The sequence below is a fragment of the Heterodontus francisci genome, chromosome 4 (genome assembly GCF_036365525.1).
Source record: "Heterodontus francisci isolate sHetFra1 chromosome 4, sHetFra1.hap1, whole genome shotgun sequence".
NCBI lineage: Eukaryota > Metazoa > Chordata > Chondrichthyes > Heterodontiformes > Heterodontidae > Heterodontus > Heterodontus francisci.
Genome location: NC_090374.1, coordinates 178,317,413 through 178,330,155, shown reverse-complemented (window position 1 = coordinate 178,330,155; position 12,743 = coordinate 178,317,413). Strand labels below are relative to the sequence as shown.

The 12,743-nt window shown below is 42.5% G+C and overlaps 1 protein-coding gene across 9 annotated transcripts in view; it reads left to right on the top strand.

The window, feature by feature from the left end:
* The window catches only part of susd1 (sushi domain containing 1), a 107,834-nt gene that overhangs the window by 20,316 nt on the left and 74,775 nt on the right, over positions 1-12,743 (top strand). For 8 of the 9 annotated variants that reach the window (XM_068030651.1, XM_068030649.1, XM_068030652.1 and 5 more), the window contains one exon: positions 6,428-6,607. The exons of the other annotated variant lie outside the window; for it this stretch is intronic. In XM_068030651.1, the coding sequence (XP_067886752.1) occupies positions 6,428-6,607 (180 nt within the window). The remainder of the gene's footprint in view (positions 1-6,427; positions 6,608-12,743) is intronic. 9 annotated transcript variants of the gene reach the window in all.

Below are 12,743 nucleotides of genomic sequence, written 5' to 3'. Positions count from 1 at the left end.
TAAAAGAGCTCAGTATGGATTCAATTTGAGGAATGAACATTTTTAAGTTTATACGCCAACTATATGCCTACATTATAACACTGATCACACATTTCAAAAAATATTCCATTGGCTGGGTGTGCTTTATGATGATTGGAGGTTGTGAAAGTTGCTACATGAACCTAAGTTCTTTTCTTTCTTGTTTGTTTCCTTCTATCTCTGAATGTATCTGTCTATTTATTTATGGATCTGTCTGTATCTATCTATCTACCTCTCTACCTATCTCAATACACAACAAGAAAATGGAAAAATTAATTGATCATTACCCTGGCAAAGTGCATTTCTTAAAGAGGGAAGTGAGAGCATTGCCAAAAATTGAAGCGATGGATAAATAAAATTGTTGTTGAATATTTACTCATGCATCCTGTCACCTGTGAGTCACAACGTTATAAGTTCAAGTCCCCAGAGATTTGAGCGCAAAATCTAGGCTGACACTCCCAGGGCAGTACTGAGGGAGTGCTGCACTGTTGGAGGTGCCGTCTTTCGGAAGAGATGTTAAACCGAGGCCCCAACTGCCCTCTCAGGTGGATGTAAAAGATCCCATGGCACTATTTCGAAGAAGAGCAGGGGAGTTCTCCCTGGTGTCCCAGGCGAATATTTATCCATCGATCAACATCACAAAAAATAAGTGTCTGGTCAGTAGCACATTGCTGTTTGTGGGATCTTGCTGTGTGAAAATTGGCTGCTGTGTTTCCTACATTTCTACAGTGACTACACTCCAAAAGTACTTCATTGGCTGTAAAATACTATGGGATGTCCTGCAATCGTGAAAGGTGCTATAGAAATGGAAGTCTTTTTCTTTTCACCGTGATTAATAATTCACATTCAGTGGTGAGAATGAAGAAAGTTTTTTTTTTTAAATGTTTGTAACATGGAATATTTATGTATTGAAATTCCATACAAATTAGAAGATTAAACTAATGGAATATCTGAAGATTTTAGGCTTGGTGCTGAGCACTGATCACAAGTGTAGCATGAAATGTGTAAGTGTGCATTGGCAATGAAATATGTGCAAGTTGTAATGTGCCATTAATGATACTCATCAGCCAGTGCAAAGTCAGCCAGAAAATTGAAATTAAACCTGAGGCTGTCAGCTTGAAAATAATTTCTTTTCAAACTGGGGAGGTGGTGACTGTCTGTGGACCATTGAGTGTCTGTGAAAGGCATGCTAGAGGATCTGCAAAGTCATGATTTGCAGGCATACTGCGAGTGCATTATCTCAAATTCTGTGTTTGTTTTGTTTCCATCACCATCTTCAGTGATCAGCCTAAGGGCAGGTTCTGGTGCACTCTTCTTCTTCTCCAACTCCCTCTGCCTTGTGTATCCCTCTTCAATTCTCCATACAATCTCCCATTCTTCAGGAGCATCCTTTTCCTCCCTCTTGTTCTTTTTCCTTCCATTGGCACTCCTGAAATCTCTTTCAACTCCCCATCATCTCCCAGGATATGCCCACATCCATCACATCAGGAGGTTGTGGGTTCATGTCCCACTCCAAGGACTTGAGCACAAAATCTAGGTGGACACTCCCAGTGCAGTACTGAGGGAGTGTTGCACAGTTGGAGGTGCCTCTTTCAGATAACTTGTTAAACTGAGGCCCCGTCTGCCTTCTTGGGCAGGCATGAATAATCTAAAGGCACAAATTTGAAGAAGAGCAGGGAAAGGACCCCTGGCCGATATTTATCCCTTGAACAAAATGACTGAAACAGATTATCTGGTCATTATTACATTGCTGTTGTGGGAGCTTGCTGCCTGCAAATTGGCTGCTTCATTTCCTACATTACAACAGTGATTACACGGCACAATTGGCTGAGGTTGTGAAGGCACTATATAAATGCAAGTCTTTCTTTCTATCTTAAGAACAACATTCTTCATGTATTATTGCCAATATCTCCTAATTTTTTTCTGTTATTTGTTGGCTTTGCAGCATATATTATATTTGATGCTGTATACTCAAAAATGTATTCCATAATGATAACATTCTTTTTCCTTGGGGAGTTCACCCAGGTGTTAGGACAGTGTGGCCAGGTGTGTATCAAAATTTACAGGAAAACCACGAGTGGAAAAGGAACTCTGTGCTGCTGTGTAGTGAAAAATGTTTTTAACATTCACCGGGCCTGAACTTATCATCTTCGCCACAAGGTGGAGCAGATCATCTGATTGTCCATTCCAGAATAGAAAGACAGACTTCCATTTCTATAGCACCTTTCACGACCTCAGGGCATCCCAAAGCATTTTACACCTAATGAAGTGGTTTGCAGTGTAGTCACTGTTATAATGTAGGAAACACAGCAGCCAATTGGTGCACAGCAAGATCCCACAAACAACAATGTGATAATGACCAGAGAGTGTGGCTGCAGCTGAGGCATGTAAGGGGACCCAGAGGGCAGGATGCAGGAGTCTCAGCCTTTGCAATTGTCCAACAGCTTTGAGGTTCTTTCAGCTTGTTTGGATGAGAGTGGGGGCTGCAGGGTTGATGAGCATGGCACCATGGTACAGGAAGCCATTCAGCGGGAGAGTAAATAGGAATGTAGTGGTAGTCGGTATAGTTAGGGGGATTGACACTGTTCTCTGCAGCAAACAGCGAGAGTCCAGACGGCTGTGTTGCCTGCCTGGGTTCGGGACATCTGCTCAGGGCTGGAGAGGAACTTACAGTGGGAGGAGGAGGAGCCAGTCGTTGTGGTCCATGTAGGTACCAATGACATAGGCAGGACAAGGAAGGAGGTTCTGCATAGTCAGTATGAGGAGCTAGGCACCAAATTAAGAAGCAGAACCTCAAAGGTAATAATCTCTGAGTTACTTACCTGAGTCATGGTCAAATTGGCATAGGGCAAATAAGATTAAAGAAATGAATGCGTGGTTCAAAGACTGGTGTGGTAGAAGTGGGTTCCGGTTTGTGGCACCAGTAGTGGGGAAAATGGGGGCTGTACCATTGGGAAGGTCTACACCTGAACTGCGCTGGGGCTGGTGTTCTAGCGAGCCGCATAACTAGGGAAGTAGAGGGGGTTTTAAACTGAATAGTGGGGGCAAGGGATCAAATTTGGGAAGATGTGGTAAATCAAAGAGTAGAGACAAGGTAAAAGAGAAAGGTATTAATATGGGAAATGATAAACAGACTGTGACAGGAAGGGACAGGGAGAGTACAACTCTAAGCGTAACTCAGCAGTCAATATTAGATGTTACAAAAATAATAAAAGGACAAAACTAAAGGCTCTGTATTTGAATGCACATAGCATTCAAAACTAAACAGATGAACTGATAGTGCAAATAGAAATAAATAAGTATGATGTGATAGCCATTACAGAGACATGCTGCAGGAAGACAGATTGGGACCTGAATATTGAAGGGCACATGGCATTTAGGAAGGACAGGAAGCTAGGAAAAGGTGGAGGGGTAGCTCTGTTAATTAATGATGCTATTAGCACATTACAGAGGGATGACCTAAGTTCGGGAAACCAGGATGTAAACGCGGTTTGGGTAAAGATGAGAAATGATAAGGCAAGAAGTCATTCGTGGGAGTGCTGTTCAGGCCCCCTAACAGTAACCGCATGGGAGGACAGAGTATAAAGAAAGAAATAATGGGAGCTTGTCAGAAAGGTATTGCAAAAATTATGGGGTTTTCAATCTACATATAGACTGCAAAAAAATCAGATGGGCAAAGGTAGCCTAGATGAAGAGTTCATAGAATGTTTTTGGGATAGTTTCTTAGAACAGCACATTCTGGAGCCAACCAGAGAGCAGGCTATACTAGACCTGATATTGTGCAATGAGATAGGATTAATTGATGACCTCATAGTGAAGGCTGCCCTAGGTAGCAGTGATCATAATATGATTGAATTTTACATTCAGTTTGAGGAAGAGAAGAGTGGGCCCAAGACTAGTATTTTCAACTTAAATAAGGGCACTTATGACGGCATGAAAGCAGAGCTAGCTAAAGTGAACTGGCAAATTAGGTTAAGGGATGGGTCAATAGAGATGCAGTGGCAGACATTTAAGGGGATATTTCAGAATACACAGAATAGGTACATTCCAATGAGAGAGAAAAATTCCAAGAGGAGGACCCACCATCCATACATGTACAGCACAGACATAGGCCATTCGGCCCAACAGGTCCATGCCATGCCTCCTACCAGCCTTCTTCATTTAACCCATATAACGTATCCTTCTATCTCTTTCTCCCTCATGTTTTTCTAGCTTCTCCTTAAATTCATCTATGTTAGTCACCTCAACTAGTTGTAGCGAGTTCCATATTCTAACAACTCCTATGGTAAATAGGTTTCTCCTAAATCTCCTGTTGAATACACTTGTGATTCTTTTTATGGCCCCGAATTATAGTCTCCCCCTCAAGTGGAAACAACTTCTTTATGCCTATCCTATCAAAGCTTTTCATAATTTTGAAAGCCTCCATCAGGTCATCCTTCAGTCTTTTCTTGTCTAGAGAGAAGAGAATAAGTCTGTTCAATCCTTCCTAATAGGTATAACCTCTCAGTTCTGCTATCATTCTAATAAATCTATTTTGCATCTTCTAAAAAAGTTAAAGATAGTATCAAACGTAAAGAAAAAGCATATCGTTGTGCAAAGATGGGAGGCAGGTCAGAAGATTGGACAGAATATAAAAAACAGGAAAGAATGACTAAAGGATTGATAAGGAGGGAAAAATTAGAGTACGAAAGAAAGCTAGCTAGAAATATAAAAATATTGAGTTTCTATAGATATTTTAAAACGAAAAGAGTTAACAAAGTGAGCGTTGATCCAATAGAAAGTGAATCTAGGGAATTAATAATGGAAAACAAGGAGATGGCAGATGAATTGAACAGGTATTTTGCATCAGTTTTCACTGTAGAGGATATTAGTAACATCCCAGAAATAGCTGTAAATCAGGAAATGGAAGGGAGGGAGGAACTCAAGACAAATCAATCACCAGGGAGGTGATACTGAGCAAATTGTTAGAGCTGTAGGCTGACAAGTTCCCGGGTCCTGATGGACTTCATCCTAGGGTCTTCAAAGAAGTGGCTAGTGAGATAGTTGATGCGTTGGTTTTAATTTTCCAAAATTCCCTAGATTCGAGGAAGGATCCATTAGATTGGAAAATAGCAAATGTAACTCCTTGGTTCAAAAAGGGAGGGAGACAGAAAACAGGAAACGACAGGCCAGTTAGCTTAACATCTGTCTTAGGGAAAATGTTAGAAGTTATCATTCAAGACGTTATAGCAGGGCACTTAGAAGAAGTCAAAGTAATCAGGCAGAGTCAACATGTTTTTGTGAAAGGGAAATCATTTTAACTAACTAATTGGAGTTCTTTGAAGAAGTAACATGTGCTATGGATAAAGGGGAAACAGTGGATATACTGTACGTAGATTTCCAGAAGGCATTTGATAAGGCGCCACATCAAAGGTTTATTGCAGAAAATAAAAGCTCATGGTGTTGGGGGTAACATGCATAGAAGATTGGCTAGCTAACAGAAAACAGAGAGCAGGCATAAATGGGTCATTTTCTGGTTGGCAAGATGTGATGAGTGGTGTGCCACAGGGATCTGTGCTGGGGTCTCAAATGACTTGGATGAAGGGACCGAAGGTATAGTTGCTAAATCTGCTGATGACACAAAGATAGGTAGGAAAGTAAGTTGTGAAGAGGAGGCTACAAAGGGATGTGGATAGGTTAAATGAGTGGACAAATATCTGGCATATGGAGTAAAATGTGGGAAAATGTGAAATTGTCCATTTTGGCAGGAAGAATAAAAAAGAGGCATATAATCTAAATAGTGAGAGATTGCAGAGGGACCTGGGTATCCTAGAGCATGAATTGCAAAAGGTTAATATGCAGGTTCAGTTCTAGCCATAATCCCAAAAGACCATAGGCATCGTTCCCCAAAGGAGCGAAATAGTTGGTAATGTATAGCTTGAGGGTCACCACTCCTTAAGCATAGGGTAAGACAAGGAGGAAGGCCTCCATGACCTACCACAGCCAGTACATGGATTGAACCCACGCTGTTGATGTCTTCTTGTATCACACTCTAGTCATCTAGCCAACTAAGCTAACCGATTCCTATAGGTTTGTATGTTTGTATAATCTGTTTTTAGTCATGTTGCTTTAACTGTAAATATTGGCCAGGACATTGGGGACAACGCCATTGTTCTTCTTCGAAATATTACCATGGGATCTTTTATGCCCATCTGAGAGGGCAGAAGGGCAGTACCACCAACAGTGCAGCACTCCCTCAGTAATGCCCTCGTGTGTCAGTCATGCAGTGAAGATGAAAATTTACTCCATAGTGTCCAGCTACTGCATGACAATTTACAATGTATTGGGTATGCTATAAGCTTCAGTGCAAAAATAAGACCAGAAACATAGCTTTTAATTTTAATTTTATTCACCATTTGTGTCTCCTCAGCTGTTTCCTGTGGTTCACCACCAGCTTTACTGAACACAGTGCCATATCCACCAGTTAACACAACTTATGGAAGTACAGTGGTGTACCAGTGCCAGGTTGGCTACATACGTGTGAGAGGAAACACCACATCCATCTGCTCTGCCCAAGGACAGTGGGAAGGAGCAAACCTGGAATGTGAAGGTCGGTGCTCCAGAATGTTTTAAAGTGAAATTCACTCTAAAATAATCGGCAAATAATATTCCAGCAATGATTATATCTGTGATTTTTCTCTCACTAAATTTTTTCCAATTGAGGCAAATTTCCAGATAACTCCTACATTAATTCTTAATTGTGTTAGGAAGAATGAAGAGAGAGCAATATAAAGTAAATGGTACAATGTTTACGGGGGTGCAGGAACAGAAAGTTGCAGGGGTATATGTAAGCATGTCTTTGAAGGTGGCAGGACAAGTTGAAAAGGCTGTTAAAAAGGCATATATGGTTTTATAAATAGTGGCATAGAATACAAAAGCAAGGAGGTTATGCTAAACTTTTTAAAATCACTGATTAGACTGCAGCTGGAGAATTGTGGCCAATTCTGGGCACCACACTTTAGGAAGGATGTCAAAGCCATGGAGAGGGTGCAGGGAAAGGTACCAGGGAAGAAAGACTTCAGTTGCTTGGAGAGACAAGAGAAACTGGAGTTATCATCCTCAGAGCTGAGAAGGTTAATTGGAGATTTGTTCAAAATCATGGAGTATTTGATATTCATTTGATAGAGTAAACTCTTTTTCAGTGGTAAAAGGGTCAGTAACCAGAGGACACAGATTTAAGGTGTTTAGCAAAGGAACCAGAGGCGACATGAGGAAAACAATTTTACACAGTGAGTTGTTATGATCTAGAATGCACCGTCTGAAAGGAAGATGAAAGTAGATTCAGTTGTAACTTTTAAAAGGGACAATTATTTAGAAGGTGGAAAATTTGTCAGACTATGAGGAAAGAGTTGGGAGGTGAGACTAGTTGGACAGCTTTTTCAATGAGACAACACAAGCACGATGGGCTGAAAGGCCTCCTTTTGTGTTGTATCCTTCTATGGTTGCATTTATGTGAGGGATGTGGTAGCACTCCCACTTCTGAGTTTATATGTTTAAGTCCGACTGCAGGCTTGAGTGTGTAGTCTAATGGAGTGCTATATTGTTGGAGATGCCATCTTTTGGAGGCAGGTGGACACTGAAAATTTCCTAACAGTTTTCAATGAAAAGCAGGTATTTCTTCCCAGTGCCCTGGCTAAGATTTCTCCTTCAACCAATGCCCCAGACAGAAACAAACCTGATGTCTATGCTCTGTTGCAGCTGATATGTGCCCCCAGTCCCATACTATGTGGTTGATTCATACAAACATACGAATTAGGAGCAGGAGTAGGCCACTCAGCCCTTCGTGCCTGCTTCGCAATTCAATAAGATCATGGCTGAACTGATTACATGACATTCCCGCCTACCCCCGATAGCCTTTCGCCTCCTTGCTTATCAAGAATCTATCTACCTCTGCCTTAAACATATTCAAAGACTCTGCTTCCATTGCCTTTTGAGGAAGAGAATTCCAAAGACTCATGACCCTCTGAGAGAAAGAATTCTCCTCATCTCTGTCTTAAATGAGCAACCCTTTATTTTTAAACAGTGACCCCTAGTTCTAGATTCTCCCACAAGGGGAAACATACTTTCCACATCCACCCTGTCAAGACCCCTCAGGATCTTATACGTTTCAATCAAGTCGCCTCTTACTTTTCTAAATTCCAGCGGATACGAGCCTAGCCTGTCCAATCTTTCCTCGTAAGACAGCCCGCCCATTCCAGATATTAGCCTAGTAAACCTCTGTACTGCCTCTGACGCATTTACATCCTTCCTTAAATAAGAAGGCCAGTACTGTACACATTAATCCAGATGTGGTCTCACCAATGTCCTGTATAGATGAAGCATAACCTCCCTACTTTTGTATTCAATTCCCCTCGTGACCTGTTTCAGTGCTGTATCTCTCTATAATAATAATAAGCGATAACATTCTATTAGCTTCCCTAATTACGTGCTGAACCTGCACACTAACCTTTTGCGATTCATGCACTAGGACACCCAGATCCCTCTGCATCTCAGAGCTCTGCAATCTCTCACCATTTAGATAGAATCACAGAATAATACAGTGCAGAAGAGGCCCTTCGGCCCATCGAGTCTGCACTGATGCATTAAAAACACCCGACCTGTCTACCTAATCCCATTTTCCAGCACTTGGCCCATAGCCTTGAATGTTATGACATGCCAAGTGCTCATCCAGGTACTTTTTAAAGGATGTGAGGCAACCTACATCTACCACCCTCCCAGGCAGGGCATTCCAGACCGTCACCACCCTCCTGGTAAAAATGTTCTTCCTCAAATCCCCCTTAAACCTCCCGCCCCTCACCTTAAACTTGTGATCCCTCGTAACTGACCCTTCAACTAAGGGGAGCAGCTGCTCCCTATCCACCCTGTCCATGCCCCTCATAATCTTGTACACCTCGATCAGGTCACCCCTCAGTCTTCTCTGCTCCAGTGAAAACAACCCAAGCCTATCCAACCTTTCTTCATAGCTTGAATGTTCCATCCCAGGCAACATCCTGGTGAATCGCCTCTGCACCCCCTCCAATGCAATCACATCCTTCCTATAATGTGGCGACCAGAATTACACACAGTACTCCAGCTGTGGCCTTACCAAAGTTCTATACAACTCCAACATGACCTCCCTGCTTTTGTAATCTATGCCTCGATTGATAAAGGCAAGTGTCCCATATGCCTTTTTCACCACCCTATTAACCTGCCCTTCTGCCTTCAGAGATCTATGGACAAAGACGCCAAGGTCCCTTTGTTCCTCGGAGATAATATGCTTCTTTTTTATTCTTCCTGCCAAAGTGGACAATTTCCGACTTTCCCACATTATACTCCATTTGCCAGGTCTTTGCACACTCTCTTAACCTATCGATATCCCTTTGTAGCCTCCTTATGTTCTCTTCACAAGTTACTTTCCTACCTATCTTTGTGTCATCAGCAAATTTAGCAACCATAACTTCGGTCCCTTCATCTAAGTCATTTCTATAAATTGTAAAAATTCTTAATGCCCTCAGGGCAACTAGGGATGGCCAATAAATAGTGCCTCACCAGTGTTGCCCACATTGCAAAAACCTTCATGGCTCATGCAAAGTTGGAGTCTCTTGGGCTGGTATGGTCTGTTCCACAGAGTACACAAACTAATATGGTTATTGAGGTCTTGTGTCTGTTAATCTTTGTGAAGCTGTTTTAGCATGTGATTTCCCCCAATCATCCCTAAGACTGAGAACTAATGGGAATCCCACATATATTGCACTGAGCTAGTTACTGCATTTTGGGTTAACTGTTGGCTCTAGACCACAGATTATTTAATGAAGAATGTAGGTTTCAGGTAAGAGGAGAGATTGTCAGGTTAAGGCTACTGCTTTTTAATCATTTCTGTGTTTAAAAAGCCCAGATTATTAATGATACTTTATAATGTAAACTAACTATAAGGTTCAAATCTAAAAGATAGCGAAATTATTACATTGAATTTTACAGCACAGGAACAGGCCATTCAGCCTAACTGGTCTGGCCATGGTCCACACAAGACTCCTCCCACCCCACTACAACTAACGCATCGACATATCATTCTATCCTTTCCACTTCATGTACTTATCTAGCTTCCTCTTAAATGCATCTATGCTATGCTCAACTACACAATGGCTGGAATTTTACACCCCGGATGCTGGCTGGGAGATGGGGTGGGGGGGGGGCACAGTGGCATAAAATTGGGTGGGACGGCAGGGGCATTTTACCAGTGGCAGGGGAGGTGGAGGGCGTCCGCTCACCCTTGGGTCAATTGAGGCCCTTAAATGTCTAATTAATGGCCATTGAAGGGCCTGTTCCCACCGCCACTGGTATTTTACCAGCAATGGGTGGGCAATTTGCCACCTGGGGAGGCTGCCCAGTAAAATAGTGTTGTGGCTTCCAGGGCTGGAAGAGGCAGGCTCGCCCCCGACTTTCCAGCCAGTGGGCGGGGCCACCACCTCCTCTTTAAATCCTGGCCTGTGTGGTAGCAAGTTCCACAGTCTCAGCAATCTCTGAGCAAAGAAATGTCTCCTGGATTCCTATTGGAATTATTAGTGGTTATCTTATAATTATGGCTCGTCTCCTCCACAAGTGGAAACATCTTCCCTAGGTCTACCTTATCAAAGCATTTAATAATTTTAAAGACCTTTATCAGGTCACTCCTAGGGGGGGAACCCCCAGCCTGTTCAGTTTTTTCAGATAGTTGTACCCTCTCAATGCTGGTATCATCCCTGTAAATCTTTCGTGTACTTTCACCAGTGCTATATGTTTTTTCTAACCGGAGTGTCTCTTGCCAGTGCATGTGCAAGCTCTGACATCATCCTGGCATGTCTGCAAGTTTGGCACCTTGCCAAGGCGCAAGCTGATGTCAGCATGCACCGTGACGTCATCACATGTCCTGTGTCCAGTCGGGAGTGAGGGAGGGAGTGGGCGGGGGTGGGGGGGCGGTAAGGTCAAGCGAAGGAGTGGGGGCAAACAGGTGGCGAGGGGTGAGTGGGGACAAGCGGCGAGGTGGCAGGTGGGCAGGCGGGAGTGTGGGGGACAAGCGGTGGGAGAAGCAGAAAGTCCAGCTGGAAAGGAGGGAGTGGGGGGACAAACAGCGAGTTCAGCCAGCAGGGAGCGGGGGGGACAAGTGGTCATTGAGGGAGGGAGGTTACGCTTTTCCAACTGTCTTTCAGACTACAGTGCACGCTGAGCGGAATTTGCCGATGCAGCGTTTATTCACTTTTCTGTGTATAATTGAGCAGCGCCATCTTTATTACAGGCAGCTGCCTGAAACATCAGTGACCGTGATATTTCAGACAATGACACTGCATTTGTGAATGTGCAAGTAGTGTGCCATCTAGTGGTTGTATTGTCAACAAACACATCCTTTTCTAATATGGAGGCCAGAACTGTACATAATACTCCAAGTGTGGTCTAACAAGGGTTTTATATAAGTTTAATGTAATGTCTTGTCTGCTTTTTGAATTCTATTTGTGTGGAAATGAACCTCAGTGCTTTGTGTGCATTTTAATATGTTTTTTTTTAATACCTGCTTTGCTATTTTTAGAGATTAGTGAACTTGTGCCCCTTGATCCCTCACCTGACCTTTGTACTGTCTCTGATTTGTCAGACTGCTTGTCTGACATCCAGTACTGGTAGAAATATCCTCCAGGTACAGAAAGAAGCCAGTGTCTTTGGTCCCAGTCACAAATTCAGTTCCCTGGCCACTGTTTCCATCCATCTCCCTGGAAACGGTCTCAGGCTGAACCAGACCCTTCTTAACCTTGGTGTCATATTTGACCCCAAGATGAGCTTCTGATCACATATCTGCATCATCACCAAGGCTGCCTACTTCCACCTCTGTAACATGACCTGACTCCACCCCTGCCTCAGCTCATCTGCTGCTGAAACTCTGATCCATACATTCGCTAGGATGGACAGGCAAAAAGGAAAAGGAGGTGGTGTTGTGCTGATAATAAGCAATGGGATCAGTGCATTAATAAGGGAGGATCTCAGATCGGAAGAACAAAATGTAAAATCTGTTTGGGTGGAGCTAAGAAACAACAAGGGGCAGTTGTAGGAGTTCTTTATAGGCCACCAAACAGTAGTGATAGTGTGGGGCATGGTATTAATCAGGAGATTAGAGAAGCATGTAGCATGGGTAATGCAGTAATCATGGGGACTTCAATCTGCATATAGACTGGGTAAACCTAATGAGCATGAATGCTGTGGATGACGAGTTTCTGGAGTGTGTTAAGGATGGTTTTCTAAAGCAGTATGTTGAGGAACCGACTAGAGAACAGGCTATTTTAGTTCTAGTATTATGTAAAGAGAAAGGGCTAATTAATAATCTTGTTGTAAAAGAACCTTTAGGGATGAGTGACCATAATATTATTGAATTTTACATTATGTTTGAAAATGAGGTATTTCAATCTGAAGCTAGGGTGTTAAATTTGAACAAAGGAAATTATGAAGGTAAGAGGGGCAAATTGGCTGAGGTGGATTGGAAAAATACATTAAAAGGTATGACTGTACATAGACAATGGATAGTCTTTAAAGAAATATTACATAGTTTACAGCAACTATACATTCCTTCAAGGCACAAAAACCCCAAAAGTAAAGGCAGTCAACCATGGATAACAAAGGAAGTTAAGGATTGTATAAGATTAAAAGAAAAGGCCTATAATGTTATAATAAAAGCAAAATACTGCGGA